The sequence below is a fragment of the Prionailurus bengalensis genome, chromosome C1 (genome assembly GCF_016509475.1).
Source record: "Prionailurus bengalensis isolate Pbe53 chromosome C1, Fcat_Pben_1.1_paternal_pri, whole genome shotgun sequence".
In the NCBI taxonomy this organism is placed as follows: domain Eukaryota; kingdom Metazoa; phylum Chordata; class Mammalia; order Carnivora; family Felidae; genus Prionailurus; species Prionailurus bengalensis.
In genome coordinates this window covers 167,761,922-167,784,587 of record NC_057345.1, presented here as the reverse complement: position 1 = coordinate 167,784,587, position 22,666 = coordinate 167,761,922, and the positions used below count along the sequence as shown (strand labels likewise).

At 36.2% G+C, this 22,666-nt stretch overlaps 1 protein-coding gene across 2 annotated transcripts in view; it reads left to right on the top strand.

Annotated features, from left to right (window-relative positions):
- CCDC141 (coiled-coil domain containing 141) overlaps positions 1–22,666 on the top strand; it is a 197,222-nt gene that overhangs the window by 97,202 nt on the left and 77,354 nt on the right. For both annotated transcript variants that reach the window (XM_043577190.1, XM_043577188.1), the window contains exon 7: positions 17,832–18,026. In XM_043577190.1, coding sequence (XP_043433125.1) covers positions 17,832–18,026 — 195 coding nt within the window. The remainder of the gene's footprint in view (positions 1–17,831; positions 18,027–22,666) is intronic.

Below are 22,666 nucleotides of genomic sequence, written 5' to 3'. Positions count from 1 at the left end.
CTTTTCATGTGTCTGTTGGCTCTCTGTATGTCTTCTTTGGAGAAATGTCTGTTCAGGTCTTCTGCACATATTTAAACTGGGTTGTTGTTTTTGGGTTTTGAGTTGTATCAGTTCTTTATATACTTTGAATACTAACTCTTTATTGGATATGTCATTTGGAAATATCTTTTCCCATTCTGTACGTTGCCTTTTTAGTTTCATTAATTGTTTCCTTTGCTGAACAAAAGCTTTTTATTTTGATATAGTCTCAATAGTTTGTTTTTGCTTATATTTCCCTTGCCACAGGAGACATATCTAGAGAAATGTTGCTGTAGCTAATGTCATAGAATTTACTTTCTGTGCTTTCTTCAAGGATTTTTATGGTTTCCAGTCTCATATTTAGGTCTTTAATCCATTTTGTGTTTATTTTTGTGTACAGTGAAAGAAAGTGGTCCAATTTCATTCTTTTACATGTGGCTGTCCAGTTTTCCCAGCACCATTTGTTGAAGAGATTGTCTTGTTCCCATTGTATATTCATTCTTCCTTTGTCAAAGACTAGTTGACCATATAACTGTGGGTTTACTTCTGGGTTTTCTGTCCTATTCTATTGACCTATGTGTCTATGTATGAGCCAGTACCATACAGTTTTAATTACTATAGCTTTGTAATATAACTTGAAGTCTGGAATTGTGTTTTATTTCTTTTTATTTTGTTTTTCTTTCTTAAGATTGTTTTGGCTATTTGAAATCTTTTGTGGTTTCATACAAATTTTATGATAGTTTGTTCTAGTTCTGTGAAAAATGCTGGTGGTATTTTGATAGGGATTGCATTAAACATGTAGATTACTTTGGGTAGTATAGACATTTTAACAGTATTTGTTCTTCCAATCCATGAGCATGAAATGTCTTTCCATTTCTTTGTGTCATCTTGAATTTCTTACATCAGTGTTTTATAGTTTTCAGAGTAGAAGTCTTTTACCTCTCTGGGTAAGTTTATTCCTAGATATTTTATTATTTTTGGTGCAACTGTAAATGGGATTGTTTTCTTAATTGCACTTTCTGCTGCTTCATTATTAGTGTACAGGAATTCAATGGATTTCTGTACATTAATTTTGTATCCTGTGACTTTACTGAATTCTTTTATCAGTTCTAGTAGTTTTCTGATGGAGTCTCTAGGGTTTTCTATATAAATTATCATGTCATTTGCAAATCATAAGCGTTTTATTTCTTCCTTACCTATTTGGATGCCTTTTATTTATTTATATTGTCTAATTACTGTGACTAGGACTTCCAATACTATGTTGAATAAAAATGATGACATTTTTCATGATATTCATGACATTTGTCTTGTTCCTGACCTTAGGGGAAGCTCAGTTTTTCACCATTGGATAAGATGTTGGCTGTGGGTTTTTTCTATACCTATATTATGTTGAGATATGTTCCCTCCAGACCTGCTTTGTTAAGGGTGTTTATCATGAATGATAAGCATGAATGATGTAGTTTGTCAAATGCTTTTTCTCCATCTGTTGAAATGATCATGTGGTTTCTATCCTTTCTCTTTTTTTATTATTTTTTTAATTTTTTTAACGTTTTATTTATTTTTGAGACAGAGAGAGACAGAGCATGAGTGGGGGAGGGGCAGAGAGAGAGGGAGACACAGAATCGGAAGCAGGCTCCAGGCTCTGAGCCATCAGCCCAGAGCCTGACACGGGGCTCGAACTCATGGATCGCAAGATCGTGACCTGAGCTGAAGTCGGACGCTTAACCGACTGCGCCACCCAGGCGCCCCTCTATCCTTTTTCTTATTGATGTAACATATCATGTTGCTTATTATGCAAACATCAAGCCACCCTTGCATCCCAGGAATTAATCCCACTTGATTGTGGTGTATGATTTTTAATATATTGTTGGATTTGATTTGCTAATATTTTGTTGAGAATTTCTGCATCTATATTCATGAGAGATACTGGCCTGTAGTCTCTTTTCTTGTGGTATCTTTATCTGATTTTGGTATCAAGGTGATACTGGCCTCATTGAATGAACTTGGAATTTTCCTTCCTTTTGTATTTTTTGTAATAGTTTGAGAAGAATGGATATTAACTCTTCTTTAAATGTTTGGTAAAGTTTGCCTGTGAAGCTGCCTGGTCCTGGACTTTTGGTTTGGGGGAGTTTTCTGATTACTGATTCAATTTCATTGCTGGCGATCCATCTATTCAAATTTTCTATGTCTTCCTGCTTTAGTTTTGGTAGGTTATATGTTTCTAGGAATTTAGCCATTTCTTCTAAGTTGTCCAATTTGTTGGCATATAGCTTTTCATAATACTATGTTACAATTGTATTTCTTTGGTGTTGCTTATTATTTCTCCTCTTTCATTAGTAATTTTGTTTATTTGGGTTCTCTCTCTCTCCATTTTTATAGTGAGTCTTGCTAGAGGTTTATCAGACTTTTTTTTAATGGTTTTTTTTTTGAGAAAGAGAAAGAGAGAGAGAGAGAGAGGGAAACAAAGAGAGGGAAGGAGGGTGGGAAGAAGGGAGGGAAAGTGAGGGAGAGGAACAGAGGATCCAAAGTGGGCTCTGCACTAACAGCAGTGAACCCAAAGCAAGACTCGAACTTGTAAACCATGAGATCATGACTTGAGTTGAAGTCGAATGCTCAACTGACTGAGCCACATAGGCACCCCGTGGTTCAGCAGTTTTGTTGATCTTTTCAAAGAACCTGGTTTCATTGCTCTATTCTATTGTTTTTTTTTTAATTTCTATATCATTTATTTCTGCTCTTATCTTTATTATTAGACTTTAGTGGGTTTTTTGTTATTGTTTTTTGGTTTTTTCTGGGTTTGTGTTTTATTCTTCTTTTTCTAGCTCCTTTAGGTGTATGGTTAGGTATTTTCATTGAGATTTTTCTTGATTCTTGAGGGAAACCTGTGTTGCTATTTACTTAGAACCACTTATGCTGTATCCCAAAGATTTTGTACTGTGTTTCATTTTCATGTGTTACCATGTAGTTTTTCATTTCTTCTTTGATTTCTTGGTTGACCCATTCATTGTTTAAGAGCACATTATTTAACCTCCATGTATTTGTGGTATTTCCAGATTTTTTCTTGTGGTTGATTTCTAGTTTCATGGTGTTGTGGTCAGAAAAGATGCATGATGCATTGTATGACTGATTTTTTTAAAATTTGTTGAGACTTGTCTTGGGGTCTTATACATGATCTATTCTAGAAAATGTCCCATGTGTACTGGAAAAGAATATGTATTCTCTTGTTTTAGGATGGAATGTTCTGAATATGTCTGTTAAGTCCATCTGGTCCAATGTGTCATTCAAAGTCACTTGTTGATTTTCTGTGTGGATAATATGTTCATCAATGTAAGTGGGGTGTTAAAGTCTCCTATTATTATTGTATTACTATCGATTAGTTCCTTTATGTTTGTTATTAACCATTTTATGTATTTGGGTGCTTACATGTTGGGTGCATAATATTTGCAATTGCTATATCCTCTTGTTGCATTGTCACCTTTCTTATTATATGGTGTCCTTCTATGTCTCTTGTTACAGTCTATTTTAAGGTCTATTCTGTCTTATATAAGCTGCTATCCCAGCTTTCTTTTGGCATCAATTTTTATGGTAAATGTGTCTCCAGCCCAACACTTTCAATTAACAGGTGTCTTTCAGTCTGAAATGAGTGTCTTGTAGGCATAATATATATGGGTCTTGTTTTTTATCCACTCTGTTGACCTATGTCTTTTGATTGGAGCATTTAGTCCATTTACATTCAAAGTAATTATTGATAGGTGTGTGTTCATTGCCATTTTGTTACTTCCCCCCCCCCCCATAGATTTTCGCTGATCCTTTCTTCTCTTGCTCTCTTTCATGGTTTGTTGGCTTTCTTAAGTGGTATACTTGGATCTCTTTCTCTTTATTCTTTATTATTTATATCTGCTACGGTTTTTGATATGTGGTTATCATTAGGTTTGCATATAACATCTTCTACATCTAGCAGTCTTTACTAAGTTAATAGTTGCTTAAGTTTGAATCCATTCTTTATTCCTCTCCCTTCCATATTTTAGGTATATAGTATTGTATTTTACACACTTTTATTTTATGAGTCTCTTGACTGATTTTTACAGAAGTACTTGGATTTACTGCTTTTTTTTAATATATATACTCTTACTTATGATCTTCCTTTCCACTCATGGAGTCCCCTTTAATATTTCTTATAGAGCTGGTTTAGTGGTCATAAACTCCTTTAGTTTTTATTTGTCTGAGAAACTCTTTATCTCTCCTTATGAATGATTCCCTTGCTGGATAGAGTATTCTTGGCTGCAGATTTTTCCCTTTCAGCATTTTGAATATATCATGCCACTGCCTTCTGGCCTGCAAAGTTTCTGCTGAAAAATCTGCTGATAGCTTAATGGGGATTTCCCTTGTATGTAACTGTCTCCTTTTCTCTTACTTTTTAAAAATTTTTTTCTTCATCACTACATTTTTCCATTTTAATTACTACGTGTCTGGGTGTGGACCTACTTGGGTTGAACTTTTTTTGGGATCTCTGTGCCTCCTAATCTGGATATCTATTTCCTTTGCCAGATTAAGAAAGTTTTCAGCTATTATTTCTTCAAATAAATATTCTACCCCCTTATCTTTTTCCTTATTTTCTGAGATCCCTATAATGATGGATGTTATTATACTTGATGGAGTCACTGTGTGCCCTATGACTATTCTCAATCTGCATAATTTTCTTTCCTCTCCTTTGTTCAGCTTGGTTACTTTCCATTACTCTCTATTCCAGGTCATTAATTCTTTCCTCTGCTTCATCTAGCCTGCTATTTATTACATCCAGTGTATTTGTTTAAACTTTTTTTTAAGTAATTTTTTTGTTAAGTTTATTTATTTATTTATTTATTTATTTATTTATTTAGAGAGTGCATGAGCAGGGGAGGGGCAGAGAGAGGGAGAGAGAGAGAATCCCAACCAGGCTCTATACCATCAGCACAGAGCCCAATGCAAAGCTTGAACTCACAAACTGTGAGATCATGACCTGAGCTGAAACCAAGAGGAAGACTCTTAACCAACTGAGCCACCCAGGAACCCCTCCATCAACTGTATTTTTAATTTCATTTTGTGTTCCTGATCTCTTTTTGGTCCTTTTATATCTCTATGTTAAAGGTCTCACTGATGTCCTCCACTCTTTTCTCCAGTTCAGTGAGTATCTTTATGATCATTACTTTATTTATTTTTTTAATATGAAATTTATTGTCAAATTGGTTTCCATACAACACCCAGTGCTCATCCCAACAGGTGTCCTCCTCAATGCCCATCACCCACTTTCCCCTCCCTCCCACCCCCCAGCAACCATCAGTTTGTTCTTAGTTTTTACGAGTCTCTTATGGTTTGCCTCCTCTCTCTGTAACATTTTTCCCCCTTCCCCTCCCCCATGGTCTTCTGTTAAGTTTCTCAGGATCCACATAATAGTGAAAACATATGGTATCTGTCTTTCTCTGTATGGCTTATTTCACTTGGCATAACACTCTCCAGTTCCAACCACGTTGCTACAAAAGGCCATATTTCATTCTTTCTCATGGCCACATAGCACTCCATTGTGTATATAAATCACAATTTCTTTATCCATTCATCAGTTGATGGACATTTAGGGTCTTTCCATAATTGGGCTATTGTTGAAAGTGCTGCTATAAACATTGGGGTACAAGTGTCCCTATGCATCAGCACTCCTGTATCCCTTGGGTAAATTCCTAGCAACGCTATTGCTGGGTCATAGGGTAGATCTATTTTTAATTTTTTGAGGAACCTCCATACTGTTTTCCAGAGTGGCTGTACCAGTTTGCATTCCCACCAACAGTGCAAGAGGGTTCCCGTTTCTCCACATGCTCTCCAGCATCTATAGTCTTCTGATTTGTTCATTTTAGCCACTCTGACTAGCATGAGGTGATATCTGAGTGTGGTTTTGATTTGTATTTCCCTAACGAGGAAATGACGTTGAGCATCCTTTCATGTGCCTGTTGGCCATCTGGATGTCTTCTTTGGAGAAATGTCTATTTATGTCTGCTGCCCATTTCTTCACTGGATTATTTATTTTTTGGGTGTGGAGTTTGGTGAGTTCTTTATAGATTTTGGATACTAGCCCTTTGTCTGAAATGTCATTTGCAAGTATCTTTTCCCATTCCATCAGTTGCCCTTTAGTTTTGTTGATTGTTTCCTTTGCAGTGCAGAAGCTTTTTATCTTGATGAGGTCCCAATAGTTCATTTTTGCTTTTAATTCCCTTGCCTTTGGAGATGTGTCAAGTAAGAAATTGCTACAGCTGAGGTCAGAGAGGTTTTTTTCCTGCTTTCTCCTCTAGGGTTTTGATGGTTTCCTGTCTCACATTCAGGTCCTTCATCCGTTTTGAGTTTATTTTTGTGAATGGTGTAAGAAAGTGGTCTAGTTTCATTCTTCTGCATGTTGCTGGCCAGTTCTCCCAGCACCATTTGTTAAAGAGACTGTCTTTTTTCCATTGGATGTTCTTTCCTGCTTTGTCAAAGACTAGTTGGCCATACTTTTGTGGGTCCAATTCTGTAGTCTCTATTCTATTCCATTGGTCTATGTGTCTGTTTTTGTGCCAATACCATACTGTCTTGATGCTTACAGCTTTGTAGTGGAAGCTAAAGTCTGGGATTGTGATGCCTCCCACTTTGGTCTTCTTCTTCAATATTACTTTGGCTATTCGGGGTCTTTTGTGGTTGCATACAAATTGTAGGATTGCTTGTTCTAGCTTCGAGAAGAATGCTGGTGCAATTTTGATTGGGATTGCATTGAATGTGTAGATTGCTTTGGGTAGCATTGGCATTTTAACAATATTTATTCTTCCAATCCATGAACATGGAATGTTTTTCCATTTCTTTATATCTTCTTCAATTTCCTTCATAAGCTTTCTATAAGTTTTCAGCATACAGATCTTTTGTATATTTGGTTAGGTTTGTTCCTAGGTATTTTATGATTCTTGGTGCAATTGTGAATGGGATCAGTTTATTTATTTGTCTCTCTATTGCTTCATTATTAGTGTATAAGAATGCAACTGATTTCTGTACATTAATTTTGTATCCTGTGACTTTGCTGAATTCATTTATCAGTTCTAGCAGACTTTTGGTGGAGTCTGTTGGGTTTTCCATGTATACTATCATGTCATTTGCGAAAAGTGAAAGCTTGACTTCATCTTTGCCAATATTGATGCCTTTGATTTCCTTTTGTTGTCTGATTGCCGATGCTAGAACTTCCAACACTATGTTAAACAACAGCGGTGAGAGTGGACATCCCTGTCGTGTTCCTGATCTCAGGGGGAAAGCTCTCAGTTTTTCCCCATTGAGGATGATGTTAGCTGTGGGCTTTTCATAAATGGCTTTTATGATGTTTAAGTATGTTCCTTCTATCCTCACTTTCTCGAGGGTTTTTATTAAGAAAGGATGCTGAATTTTGTCAAGTGCTTTTTCTGCATCAATTGACAGGATCATATGGTTCTTTATGATCATTACTTTAAATTATCTTTCAGGCATATTACTTATATCTATTTTGCATCGGTCTCTTGCTGTGATTTGGTCCTTTTCTTTCATTTGGGAGATGTTTCTATGTTTCCTCATTTTGTCTGACTTTGTGTGTCTGTTTCTGCATTTTAGGAAAGTAAGTTACTTCTGTTGCACTTGATGACAATAGCCTTATGAAGAAGAGGTCCTATAGTGCCCTGCAGTACAGTGTCCCCTGTTCCCCAGATGCTGGCACTTTAGAGAGTGTCTCCTATATATGTTGCATGTGCTCTGCTGTTGGGTCTTGGCCTCTTTTCTTCAGTTCAGTTGTCTACATCAGCTGTCTTTGCCTATTATTGGCAGCAAGATGTGCAGTGGTTGCTTGCCAAACAAGAACTACCCTTTCTGCTGTCCAGACTGAGGTCTCATAAAACATGTGGGTCAGGGGCACCTGAGTGGGTCATTCGGTTGAATGTCTGACTTTGGCTCAGGTCATGATCTCATAGTTTGTGGATTTGGGCCCTACATTGGGCTCTCTGCTGTCAGTGCAGAGCCTGCTTTGGATCCTCTATTTCCCTCTCTCTGCCCCCTCCTGTTTTTTCTCTCTTTCTCTCTCTCTCAAAAATAAATAAACATTAAAAAGAAAACATGTGGGTGAGGAGATATGGTGTTGGTAGGGTTGGTGCTGGTCTTCTAAGGGAGGAACCTGCAGTGCTGGGACTGAGGGGAACATGGCTGGGAAGGGCAGATCTGCTGAAGCCTGAGGTGCAGGGATGGGGAGGACAACTTGGTGCAAGAAAGTTAGGTAAGTAGTGTGGGTGCATGCTGGTTCCTGCCAGCAGCCTTTGTTTATGCTGGAGAGTGGGTTGGGGAGTGAAATGTCACCTGCCAGCTCCACTTGTCTTTATTCTACAACTTCATCACTTTATAACAAACTAGATAATGTACTGATTTTTTATGTTTATTGGTTATAAACAGAATAAAATAGTGGTGCACCACCGCTATCACTAACATTTTGGTTTGGTTTTTACATCTATCCTTTGTTACATTTCTTATTTTCTTTTTAAAATCATGGATAGACACTGAATTTTATTGATACCTCTTTTTGTATTTATTGAGATTATCATATGGTTTTTCTCTTTTGTTTATTTGGCGAATTGCATTTCTTTGTTTTTCAATGTGTTTAATTTACTTTTTGGCCAATATATTTCCATTATTAAAAAAATATTAAAGGAACATAGAAAAACCTGTAATAAAATATTTCTCTTTTCACCTACCCGATTCCCTTCCATCATGCCAAAAGTAACCATTGTTATTAGTTTTTTATTATATGTCTAATTTCTTTATGTTATCTAAACAAATACAACTATATATTCATATTTTGTCCCTTTGTTACCTCATTAGTGGCCTACTACACTCATTGTTCTGCATCTTGTTTTTGTTACCTGGTTACTTTTCTATATTAGTATATAGATGTTGTTCTGATGCTTTTGCTATAGAGTATTCCATTTATAGATGTATTTATTTAAAATAATCCTCATTGATTGACCTTCCGATTGCTTTCAAAGTTTGAGTTTTTTATTTTTTTTAGTTTAATAAAACTAAACAGTTTACTTTAGTAAGTCATTTTCTTTTTCCTTAACTTTTTATTATTAACTATATTAACTCTTCTTCCTTAACTTTTAATTTTGAAACTCCACACAGCAAATTTAAAAGAATAGTACAGAATGAATACCTATATAGACTTTACCAATTTAAAAGTTTTGTGACATTTCCTTTATCTCTTAGTATGTATTTGCATATATATACTTTTTCTTATATCATTTCAAAATAAGTTGTGAACATGATGCATTTTCACCCTCAGCATTTCAACAGATATCCTAATGATAAGGATGCTTTCTTCTATTGCTGTAATCCAATTATATGCCCAGTGAATTTCACATTGACACAATATTTTCTGCTCTGTTGTTCATTTACAAATGTCTTCAAATTGTCCCAAATTGAGGATAATGCATTGCATTTGATTGTCATGTGTGTTTCTTAGTAAACCTCTTCTGGTTTGGCTTGTGTAATTTCTTCTCCTGTCTATTTCTGTTTCTATGGTGTGGGCTTTTCACTGTCCAGCCATTGCACAAGTGCAGGCTCATCCCTCCATTTTTGTCCTTAATTCTTTCCAATTCTCATTCATCACACTGCTCTTTAGTGAGTGGTGTTTTGCTTTCAAAGATTCTCTCTGAAGAGTGTTATTCACAAATCTATGTCTTTGGTCCTGAGCACTCTTATCTGGTACTGACCAGCTTTCTTTTGGACATTTGCCCAAGAACTCACTCTTCACTCTCCACCATACCTCCACTCCTCTTTTGTCTAGGTAACCCCACCCTTTGTTTTAAGTCTTAGCTCAGATATCACTTCCTATGAGAAACACTTATTAATTTTCCAGATTAGATAGTTCTATCTCCTTATGAGCCAGGATCATAAGGAGCCTACATGCTCTTGCTCAGGCTGTCTCTCTGCTTGAATCAGCCCCTTGCCTTCTTCCCAGTCCCACACTACACTCACTAGTTGAAGGTCTCACCCATAATTCAGATTGTATAAATCTGATTCCAAAATTCCCAAATCAGATTCCCAAATCAGAATTTATTTTTTCTTCCACCGAACACTGTTTTATTTTCCATTTGAACTTACAATGATCTATTTATATTAGTTAGGTGTTCTTAAGATTTGTTAAATAATGCTTTTTAGATTGGACCGTATTTGGTATAGGAGAGTTATAGAAGGTCAAACCCAGTATCACATGCTGCTGATTCACAGATTATTGAGTATGGAATCAGAATCCTGTGTATATACATAGCGATTAGCTGAAAAACAGAACCTATATGAAGGGAGACAAATTGAAGAAATTCTAGCCTTGACTAGATTTTGTTAAAAGACAAGTTATTTCTTCTAAACCATTAGAGGTAAGGGGTTTTCCTGTAATAAAGATATAGTATATATGTATTATAAATATGGTTATAAAAAGTTTGAAGGAAAGTTAAAGATAACCATATAAATGTATAGAAAAGTTTGGGAAACAAAAACTGGATGAGTTTTGTACCTTCACAGTTTTGTTTTTTGTTTTTTTGTTTTTTTGTTTTTTTACTTTCTGTTTCCCTTTTAAATAAATTGCTCCTTTGCCTAACACACTGTGAAGAAAGTACAAAGTAGAAAGAAATGCTTTGATTTCTTCCTTATGAATTAAGACTAATGATTTAGTCTTAGGGCTGTTTTAAATTCATGATGGATTGGCATATTAATCATTTAAGGAGTGTAAGGTCAAAGATTTTATTTGTCATTGTATCTTCTGCAGCCTTACACAATACTCACTGAATGAATAAAGTAATTTGTAAAACAGAGGTTAAATTTTAGATTTGGGAGTCATCAATACAAAACATAATTTCACAGAGTTAAATTAGCTCAAAGTTGCAAGGTTAAAACACTTTTATTATATAATCATTCTTTCTCATTTACTGGTATGATTACCTAGTCATTAACTATTTTGGAATATTCTAGTCCAGTTCCAAAACTTCACAGATTATAAGTATTTTTTGTTTGTTCCTGATTTCAAATGAAATGCTTTAGATTTTTTTAATGTTTATTTATTTTTGAGAGACAGAGAGAGAGTGTAAGCGGGGGAAGGGCAGAGAGAGGGAGACACAGAATCTGCAGCAGGCAGCAGGCTCTGAGCTGTCAGCACAGAGCCCAACCTGGGGCTCAAACTCATGAACTGAGAGATGATGACCTGAGCCAAAGTCAGATGCTTTAACTGACTGAGCCACCCAGGAGCCCCTAAAATGCTTTAGATTTTTTAAAATATGCATTTTTCCACCCTACCAATAATGATTCAGTATATCAATAGGGTGGGTGTGAGAATATAGGTTTTAAAACTTTTTCTAGGAGATATTGATAGCCAGATTTAAGAGCCATTGTTCTAGTCTATAGCAGATGTTCATTGTGGATGTAATATATATGGATTTCCTTCCCCCCACTTCCCAACGTAATCTATTTCATTTAGGAAAATTTTCACAAGAGATGAACATCTAAACCTAATAATTGAATCTATGTTGAGATCCTAAAAGGTATCTCCAACAGATGCTCTAGAAAATGAAACAATAAGTCCTCTGAAAACATTAATATAAACTGGAGTCACCTAGTCAGCTAGTGGCCCAATCGGATTGTAGGCAAATTGTGTTAGATGCCAACAGTTTGGCCAGCTAGACTTTATTAATTTTATTAAAAAACTGAAACACCAATGCCCCCCAAATCTGGATATACTCCTTACTTATTCAACTCAAAGAAACTCTGATTAAGAGGAGCAAAAAATGTAAGAAAAACAACAAGGACAAGAGAGTAAGAAAAAATAATGATTCTTGCAAAACACAAATCTTCAAAAAATGTCTCCCCAACCTTCCATGGAATTAAATTTTCATCCCCAAACTATGTTGAACTAAGGAAGAAAAACTAAATGTATTGTTGCTCCAATCATTCTTTCAAAGATTTGCTCACAGTGTAATTTGTTAAGATTTTATTTGATTTTAAAAATTTATTCTGTCGCATATTCATTTGCTTCAGTATTAACAACAAGCTCTGAGCAATTAAACAAAAAGCACCCCTTAATGGCCATGCATTGAACAGAATAAGGGAGACAAGAACCTTCCAAGCCATGGTTTTTCCTGTGACTTTTGGAACATTTGAATGGACAGAGAAAAAAGAAAACAGCCATTACTCAAAAACTATTTTGGTGATATATGTCATTTCTACTATAGACTGTCAGTCCTAATCCCACTAGGGTTAATTATGGGAAATACAGCTAAAATACCCAAATTTTGGTAGGAATTTGAAGCACAGCCATTTCATCATTGAATTTACATATAATTCACTAGAGAAGCAGAAGCATATGTGAAGTGATAGAGGCCTGTCATTGTACTGCAGGAAAGTAAGGCTCGGTAAAGCAAAATGCCCTGCTTGAGACCACTTACTAGGTTTGGAATAAAAAATGTATTTCTAGCTCCAGTTCTTTGCTCTTCCCCATGAGCTCTGCCTGGTTCAATAGCAATGATTGTCTGCCTCATGGCTGGGAGGTGAAACACCATACTTCTTTTATCTTTAGGTGACACAAAATTGCAGTTCTTCCTGTTTGCAAACAATGCCTTTGCTGAAATGCATCACAATGAGGGCCAGGTTCAAATGGCCTGTGGACACTGAACTCTGCACTCATCCAACAGTGGGATGGGACCCAGCTCTCATATGATCCTTGCTTTCGCGTAGGTCAGTGTAGAAATCCTGGGAACAGAGCATGAGAGGAAACTGTGGCCCAGTGTGCAATCCAACTTGGCATAATCAGAGTTTCAGCTTTTCAGGGGCTCATTGCCGCTCTTCAAAAGCATCAACATTTCCTCTAAAAAGAAACTCCTGCTCAAAACAGATTCTCGAATATTCTCTGATTAAAATTGCCAGGTTTATTTTGTTTGTACCAGCTGTTAATGCAATCATGTACAATTCTATGCTCTTGTGTCAATGAGTTAATTCTCCTTGGTGCCGAACCAAATGGGACTGTAGACTTAAAGAATGAACAAGAAATGGACTGTGTCTAATGAGATGCTCTAGGAAATAACCATGCTACGAGAACTATACATGAGCTCCACACATGTTTCGGCCAGATGTGATTTTGGCCAGTCATCTCCACAGCTGGTATTTTCTTAGTAGTTTATAAATATGTCCTCTCTTCTTTCTTGTCCCCCACTTAAAAATTACATTCTGAAGTTTCAAGTTTATAATGAAAATAATTTACCACATGGTGTTGGGTCATTAAACCCCTTCATCTACCCTGAAGTTTTCATGTGAATAAAAGTTTACTAAACATATTGTGATTATATTGTTTCTTTTCAAATGGAATAGCTAATCTTCCTACTTTTTGAATTTACTTGCTGGATAATTTTTATGCCAATCCATAACTTCATTTGAAGAGCTAACCTGGGAGTATAGAAAAGAAAGAAGAAATCATTTTCACCTTCTTGTCTATCAGCACTAATCCTCTTAAAAGTACCTTTCAATCATCGGATTCAACAGAAGCTCAATTTCCTCAGCGGATGGAACACTGAAAGGTACAGTTTGAAAGGGTTACCACTGAGAGTGAAGAAAGGAAAATAATGGAGTGACCTGAGGAGACACCCTGAGCCCAGGATCACACAGTGCCACACATCTTTACTAGGTCAGACATATGCACATATCTCTGTCAAGATTGAAAAGCCAAGGAAATGGTAGTCTTTGGCTTTCAGCTGGTAGGGACACGTACTGGAAATATTTTATTGTAAAGTGACTGAAAGTCAGATGTTTAACATTTAGCAGGCAGGCAGCAATGGCTAGAAAAAACGGACCATGGTTTTCTCCACTGGGTTCCTCCAGCCTTGACAACAGTGACAACTAAGTTTTTTTTAAAATAGTGTGATGGATTCAGATGACTCTGGAACATTTTATGTTAAAAATAAAATAGTGGAAGCATCCCCTAAGAAAAATGGCTGGGTAAATTCATCATCAGAATGTTACAGAAATACATCAGAAAATGCCTATGGATTGCCCAAAGAAAACAGAACCAATTTTCTGAGAAGATTGAATAGAAATATCAAATGGACCCGACTTCATTTAATACCCACAGAGTTCATGTGAAAATGCAATTAAGAAGACTGGAGATGGAGAATAAGAAAAGATACGAGGCCAAAATGGTCCTTTAACAGTTTCCTTGGAAGGTCATAGCCTACTTTTTATAAATATGATGTGAAGCACAAAGCTAAAGTGGTTTTTCCAAGATTTGGCTCTACTCCAGATGTCTTTCTTTAATGTTGTTTGCAACATTTATGCTAAAGGCAGATTTATGAACACTGTTAGAGAACAGGTATTTCCCTTCTTAGAGAAGTGTTTTGTTATTTTGGTCCATTGGCTAAGCAAAATTAAGCTTGAGTTTGGGCTGTAAATTTTCAGTTCTATATGTAACAGCATTGTATTTATTTAGAAAGAATGAAGCTTCTGATTCCAAATCAGAAAATCTCAGGGTCTTAGAAGATTTTTTGTAATTTCCAAGACCTTATCCGGGTTTCATGGAACTTTCACCTGTGTAATTCTAAGCCAATAGATTTAATCCTTTTATGCTGTAAAAAAAACACAAAAGACAAAAAACAAAAAACAAAAAAACCCAAAAAACCAAAAAAAAACCAACCACTTTCTATCGCCTCTCCCCTCTGAAGTGCTGAGGTCAGTATACTGATTGAGAAACAGATTCTAGAGTCAAACTACTTCATTTTGAATTCTGGCTCTTTCACTTCCTGGTGTTGAGAATTCAGGAAAGTTCTTAATCCTTCCAAACTTCAATCACCCCATCTGTAAAATGAGGATGGTAACACTTTGCACCTTCCAGGGGTATGGTGAAGATTAGGTGACATAATACATGAAAAGCATTTAGCACAGTGCTTAAACAGAAAGAAAAATCAATACTATCTTGCAGACAGTTAAGACACCTACACCTTAGGGCTTGGTGTTGTCTAGGTTGAACACATAATTGCCATATCTGTTTCTCTATGTCCTAACTCCCGTTCCATTTCCTTCCCCCTAGCTTTGTAGGCCTTCCCGAGGTTCTTCATATTTGTTAAGTGGTCTTCTTCTAATGAGCAAGAAGATTATGGTCAATGATAACTTTTTGAATAACCTGCTTTATTCTGTTTTAACACCTGAAGCATTTCTTCACTTGAGTCTTTGAGGATTAATACCCCACGGATCTTAACAGACAGAAAATGAGAGAATGGGTACAAGAGACAGAAAATGGACTAGTTGGGTCTGGAGAGATAGAGACAAAACAAAAGAGTAAAGAAACAGACTTGTGAAAGCAGGTGAACTCATAGGTGATTCAGCTGCTTTTAGCCATAAGAACAGAATTTCCCAACATTATTCTAGCTGGAGCATTGGTCCCCTGAGATGATGAGTAAACACATGGTTTCATGGTCAAAACAGGTTGTCCAAAATATTTCACATGCGTTTCCATTTAGGAGTCTCAATACACATCAACATATTGAGGATTCTGAGAAGTCCTGCAGTAAAGAAACCTGCTTTGTTTTGTTTATCCCATAATACTGATCGATACATAACGCTGATCAATAACATTTGGAGAATCCTTCCACTACCATTATTTTAGAGCTGAGAAACAGAAATTCTCATAAAGAACAAATTTTGGGGTGCTAGTGAACCATGGTAAAACTGATGGAATGAAAAGGGGGACTAACAGTGAGTGTTTATTACATGTGCCATAAATTGTGCTAACTGTTTTAAAAACATTTGCTCTTTCCTGATAAGGTTAAGGTAATGATTTTTAAGTGGGAAGGATATTTACAGTGCTTTATGAAAGAATGTCATGGAACATATTAGCTATCTTTAAGTGGGGACAGACTAGCTCTTTAAAAAATGAAGGATCTTAAGAAATCACATAGCCCATATTCATACCTAAGAATATTGATTTTGCACTCACTGAGAAATCTGGAGTGTCAAAAGTTCATAAACAACTGGAAAAAAACCCACAATGAATCACCAAAGTAGTAACTGGTAAAAGTTTATTGTGCACACACCAAAAAGACAATATGCAAACCAAAGCACTCACCCAAAAACATGGAACAAGGCTCAGGGGTATATTATTATAAAGCAGCCTAAATAGTGAGGAAACGGTGACTTCTTACTCTTCACAATTATTGGTTATAATATCAGAATTTCCTTAAATGATGGGGAATTGGTCAGTGGTTACCTCATAGCAACCTTGGGAAAGGTTCAAGTTTTGCTTATAATTTCCAGAGACATAAACAAGAAATGACCCAGGTCAAGTCAGCCTTGCAAAATAATCTAAATTAAGCTTTGTTTGTATGACTAAACTGGTTATGTCTGCTCAGGCCATTTTTAAGGCTGGTATTCATTTGTTTTTTATTTTAACAACCCCCTCCCTCTTTGGTTATTCTCTTAGAAGGCTGAGAGTATGATCAACCACTATAGCATTATATTTGGTTACCACCATTGATGTGGTCAGGCTGAAGAATCACACGTTAGCTGTTTCCATTAGTTGAGTCATCAGGATGTGTTTGTAGGACCAGCATACATTTCATACATTTGATGATGAAAGTATATATGAAAATTATGTAAAATAGCAGTTTATATATTGTTGAAGGAAAGAACTACACTTTATTCTTTCTTCATATTCCCCAAGCCATCTATCCTAGCATGGTACCAGGTACATAGTATTTAGTGTGTCTTGTGAAATGAATGAATGGAAATGGTAGTGGTAAATTGCACTAAAAATTATACTTATTTTACATAGTATAATGTAACAAATGTAACTTAATGATAGGACGTTTGCCTTAGGGAACAAGCCAGGATGGAGGTAGAATGTAATTTTTGAAATTTGGCGCTAAATTTCTGGTGCTTTAACAAACAACCTATGCTGTTTTTAGCCACAATCTTAGCTGAGATGGGTACCGAAAATTCACTCACAAGACATCCATGTTAGAGATATTTTATGAAGTTGAATCTGGCTTCATCTTTTGCAAGAAATTTAAGTTTCCCTTTAAATAAATAAAGTGTTAATATGTTCAGTTAACTCCAACTTTTATTTTCTTCTCTACTTACTGTTTTTCATCCTTGTGTAACAGAAAGTAAAAAACTACCTCCTTTCTTTTCCTGAAATGTTTATATAGCACTAAGAATGAAGTATTGAGAGGTGAGACTCAGGTCAGGAAGGAGGGAATACTGCACAATACCAACTATTAATTTTGTGGAGAATAACAGATCTTAATTTTAGTTCTAAGTGTAGGCGCAATACAAACACAACAGCCATAAAATATAAGATTTCTCTTCCTGTCTTGTACATATTTGCCCACATTGGCAGTGAGACAGAATTGTGGGAAGTAGACTTTTTATATTTAATTAAATGAAAACAGATCAAAGTGAGTTAGAGATTAAAAAACGCTATTGACTATACTTTGGGTATGTTTTCAGATAGCGTTAATGGAAGAAGTAGCCTGTATTTGGGGCAACTGGGTATTCTATCGATCACACATCCCAACCTGCCTCTTCCTAGCCTCTTTCTTCTTTATCTACCTTTCTTTTTTACCTACATCTTGGTACTGAAACCTGGAATGTAGCGTTTACTCCTTCATAATTTGAAAATACAGTGACAGATGGTTACTGATACATTCAACCCATCTAAATGTTCTCTGAGTCTTAGTACAGTTGCAAAGGGGAGGATGTGTAAAATAAACTGGAGTGATCTCTTGTAGGAATGGAATTCTGCTGTTGAGAAGCTAAAGAGTGATGCTCTTGGGATTCTGCTGTCCAAGGACTACGTGGAGAAGGAACATCTACAGTTCTCTAACCAGAAACTGGATCAGCTTCAAGGAGAATTTGGTCGGCTCATGGTGGAAAGGAAAACTTGGTTAAAAAAGGCAAATGTTTTTTTTAACAGTGCCAATAAGGTCAGTGGGAAGTTACGTTGGTAATTTTAGGTAATCAGGACAGACCAGTAAGAGACTCATGATTTCAGTAGGCTGGCGAACATCACAGAGGTCTGGATTCCACATAGAGTTTCAAAATTAATAGCAGCAAAAGTGAACTTTTAAAAATATATTCCTTTATGATGAGTACTGGATGTTATATGTAAGTAATGAATCACTAAATTCTACTCCTGAAACCAGTGTTACACTGCATGTTAACTAATTAGAATTTAAACAAAAATTTGGAAAGAATATATTCCTATCATGGCCATTATTTGGTTCTCAAAACTAGGAAGCTCTATGCTTTGACATGTTAAAAAAAATCCCCATGAGGGTTTCATCTTAGAGCCGTCATTGAACTGCTTGAGGGGACACTTGTGCCAACACTGCCATATTTCTCATGGAGTAAGGAAATTATCATAAAATGTATCAAGGTTAAAATAACACCTTGAAATTTTCACCAAGAAAAATATTTCCTCTTTAAAATTTTTTTTTCATTTATCAGGGAAAGGTACATGAATATTGTAAGCCTTCTGCATACAAGCCATAAGGCTAGAAGCAGAATCTCAACCTGACTGCCCTGCCTTGGTCTTGCCTTTTAAAGTCTGCCAAGGGGAAATCTTGCTTTGGACCATCTCCAGGTCTTCTTGAGTTGGAGACTGTGCTCTGTTTCTCCTGGTTGATTCTTTTAATATTGACTGTAGCAGATGGTTCTTAGTGAGTGGTAATGTCTACATGTTCACATCACTTGTGTATCTGAAGCTGGCGATATTATTTGAAAATTTTTGTACCTTTTCCAATCTAATATACACCTTCAAAGTGCCTTCTTGGAATTGTTTAATACCTTAAATTTTACTGATGTTTTTGAAACTGGACAATGTGACAGGAAATGAATGGGTAACCCCCAGAAGGTGGGTATATTGTGATTTAAAGTCATGATATCAACAATCTGAATACAATGTCCTGGTATATACCAAAATAGTTATTTAATTTTGAACTTCCGTACTAATAGGAAACTTGCAGAGTAGAATTTCAAAATAGAGGTGCTAGAATTACAGTAAAAAAAGTGTTAAAGAAAAATTTGACAAATATGATAAACATCTGTTTGGGATTTCTTTGTTTTAACAGAAGAAACAGTCATAGCATATTACTGGAACTGTTGAACTAAGTAAATGGTAGGTGCTAGTTAAGTTTCTCTTGAACAGTCCTGTTTTTGAATAAGAGATTTCTTTTTTTTTTAATTTAAATCCAAGTTAGTTAACATACAGTGTAATAATGATTTCAGGAATAGAATTTAGTGATTCATCACTTACATATAACACTCAGTGCTCATCCCAGCAAGTGCCCTCCTTAATCTCATCACCCATTTAGCCTATCCCCCCCGCCATCTCCCTCCCTCCATCAACCCTTAGTTTGTTCTCTGTATTTAAGAGTCTCTTATGGTTTGTCTCCCTCTCTGTTTTTATCTTATTCTTGCTTCCCTTCCCCTATGTTCGTCTGTTTTGTCTCTTAAATTCCACATATGAGTGCAATCATATGACATTTCTCTTTCTCTGGCTGACGTATTTCGCTTAGCATAATACACTCTAGATCCATCATGTTGCAAATGGCAAGATTTTTCTTTTTGATCACTGAGTAGTATTGAATAAGAGACTTTCTAACTTACATTGCACTCTCATTCTACAAAATGAGTGGGTCATCTGTCAAGTAATGTCATTTTTAAGGAAGACAGTTATAGAACATGTTGCTAGAATAAAACAGTGCTTCTAGAACAAACCATATAGCTTCAGCCCTGCAAAATGTAGTTTCTCTCCCTTCAATTTGTACCCCCCTGCTCTTGCTTTCTCTGCTCTCATTATGTGGTAACTTTCCAGGGAGACTTTCTCCTGACATTGCTTCTGGGCCTTGAGGGGGAAAGGAATGACATTTATTGCAATAACAACAACAACAACAACAATAATAATAATAATAATAGAACAGAATGGTTACTTTCTCAAATTCACATAGTAATTCAGGTTAAATCATAAGAAACTATATTTCTTAACCCTTGAGACTTGACTTTTTTTTTTTTTGAAAGAGAGAGAGAGGGAGAAAGAGAATGAGTGGGGGAGGGGCAGACAGAGAAGGATAGAATCCCAAGCAGCTTCTGTGCCACCAGGGCACGGCTCAAACTCACAAAGACACTTAACTGACTGAGCCACCTAGGCTCCCTCCTCCCAAAACTTGACTTCTAAATTAAAAAAAAAAAAACTTAAAAAAAAATGTTTGTTTATTTTTGACAGAGAGTTGGTGGGGGTGGGGGGGGGGGAGAAAGAGAGACAGAGCGCAAATAGGGGAGGAACAGAGAGAGAGAGGGAGGCACAGAATCTGAAACAGGATCCAAGCTCTGAGCCATCAGCACAGACAGAGCCCGACCTAGGGCTGGAATCCACCAAATGGGAGATCATGACCTGAGCCCACCAACTGGGAGATCATGACCTGAGTTGAAGTCTGACACCTTAATGACTAAACCACCCAGGTGCCCCTAATTTTTTTTAATGTTTGTTTATTTTTGAGACAGAGACAGAGTGTGAGCGGGGGAGGGGCAGAGAGAGGCAGACAGAATCCCAAGCAGGCTCCAGGCTCTGAGCTGTCAGACCTACAGGGGGGTTGAACTCATGAACTGTCATGAGATCACATGTCTGAGTCAGATGCTTGCCTGACTGAGCCACCCAGGTGCCCCAAGACTTGACTTGTACATCCCCTGTTTCATCATTGGAAAGCCATGGCATTCAAATTATAAGAATTTCAGTTGGGATTTGTTCATACTCTATTTATCCATATTATATCATTCTCTATAGCCAAGTGGCACTTAGAAAGGTATAGAATTTGTTCTCCCTTTTCAAAGCATCAAGGGAATAATTTCTGACTCCAAATTTAAGAATCAATGTGAAAGGTGATAGATACTTTTACTTCAGCAAAAAATAGAAGATGGAGTGTGGAAAGTGGATATTTAATCATGATTTTTGAAATGAAATATTGCCCTATTATTAAGAAGCAATACATGATTAAATAATGTAGTGGGTAAATCTGTTTAAATTAAAGAGGGAAGCTCCTTAAGACTTGTAAATGGCATTTTTATTTTTTATTTATATTGTGGAATCTCCAAATTTTACAAAATTCGCACCATTTTACCTAACTTTTGGCATAACACTTATAAATAACCCAGTTAAAATAAAGAGCTGGATTTGAAACATTAATATAATTTTAAAATCCCTTAAAATTGTGTTTTCTAGGCTGAAAATTCTGTTTATACCAGCAAACGGGTATTTTCAATTTGTATCATCAATTTATCTCTGAAGCACTGACTTTTCCTTTTGAAAATTCACTTTACCGTACCTTGGTTGCATTGGATTTTTCTAGTTGTGAGCATCCTTAACCCTAGATGAAGTCATGTTGTCAAGAACTATGAGGCATGTGAAATTTTACCCAAACTTCAAGCTAACTTGCTAACTTGTCACAGTTTGTGGATGCTCACAAAAGACACATGACTTCTGTGTCAGTTTTGAAAGACTTTATTACAAAAACAATGATCTAAATGCCCACATGCCATATCAGTTTCCCAAGTCCCAGTCCCCTGGGCGGGGGTGATGCAGATGGGCCCAGATGGATGATTGCATCTGTGGCAGGTGGTTTCCAAGAGAGGAACCCTAAGCTTGGGGAATCTTTTTTTTTTTTTTATAGCAAACAATAAGCCAACCTACTATTTGTCTCAGAAGGAGACATTTCCTCCACCTTGAAGGTTGGTTGCTGGCTGCAAACCCAACAGTGAGAAAGGGCTCCAATGAAGAGGGGTCACTGTGGGCCGTTCATGGCACACCGATAATGATGGGTGGAAGCACTAGCCACTCTCCCAACACATGCAGCACTGTGAAAGAAAGAGGAAGTCAGCGCTTCCAAAAGATATTGACTTTGAAAATCAATTCCATTCTTGATAAGTAGAATTATTTTTTCAGCAAACAACCTCTTATTCCAAATTTGTTAAAGCTAGGTCAATATTCTCCTTCAATATCTGTGCCAAATACCAGCGTGAGAAAATATGCTAGTTTCACAGGTAATATAAATGACAGGATGTGACAGTTTGTGTATTTGTTCAATAAAAAGTGAAATGTGTGATTTTTAAAATACAACTTTCACTTTTTAAAAAGTTTGTTAAGTTAAAAAGGTGGTCATAATATAATCTACAAAATGGACTGTTGTTAATGCTTTCCATATCATATATATTTCTTTTTTAATCTGGATTTTTATCATATGTTGCTGGTATTTTTGTTGCAAGCATCTGGAAATTCCTCTTTTTCCCTTGCTTACCTTTTCATTTTAATTTATTCTTCTCTCTCCCTACCAACTTTAGATAGGGATATTCTTATTTACTAGACAAAAAGTCATAATAATTTCTTTTATTGAAGTCTCTGAGTGGTGTGGTTAATAATTCTTTAGAGAATTCTTTATTTAGAGATTCTTTAGAGATACATTTGCTTAGTAAAGTTTTACTATACAATTACCGTGTATCAGGTACTGTTCTAAATGCTGGGGTTACAGCAAAGAACAAAACATACAAAAAAATCTAGAGTATGTTTCCAATT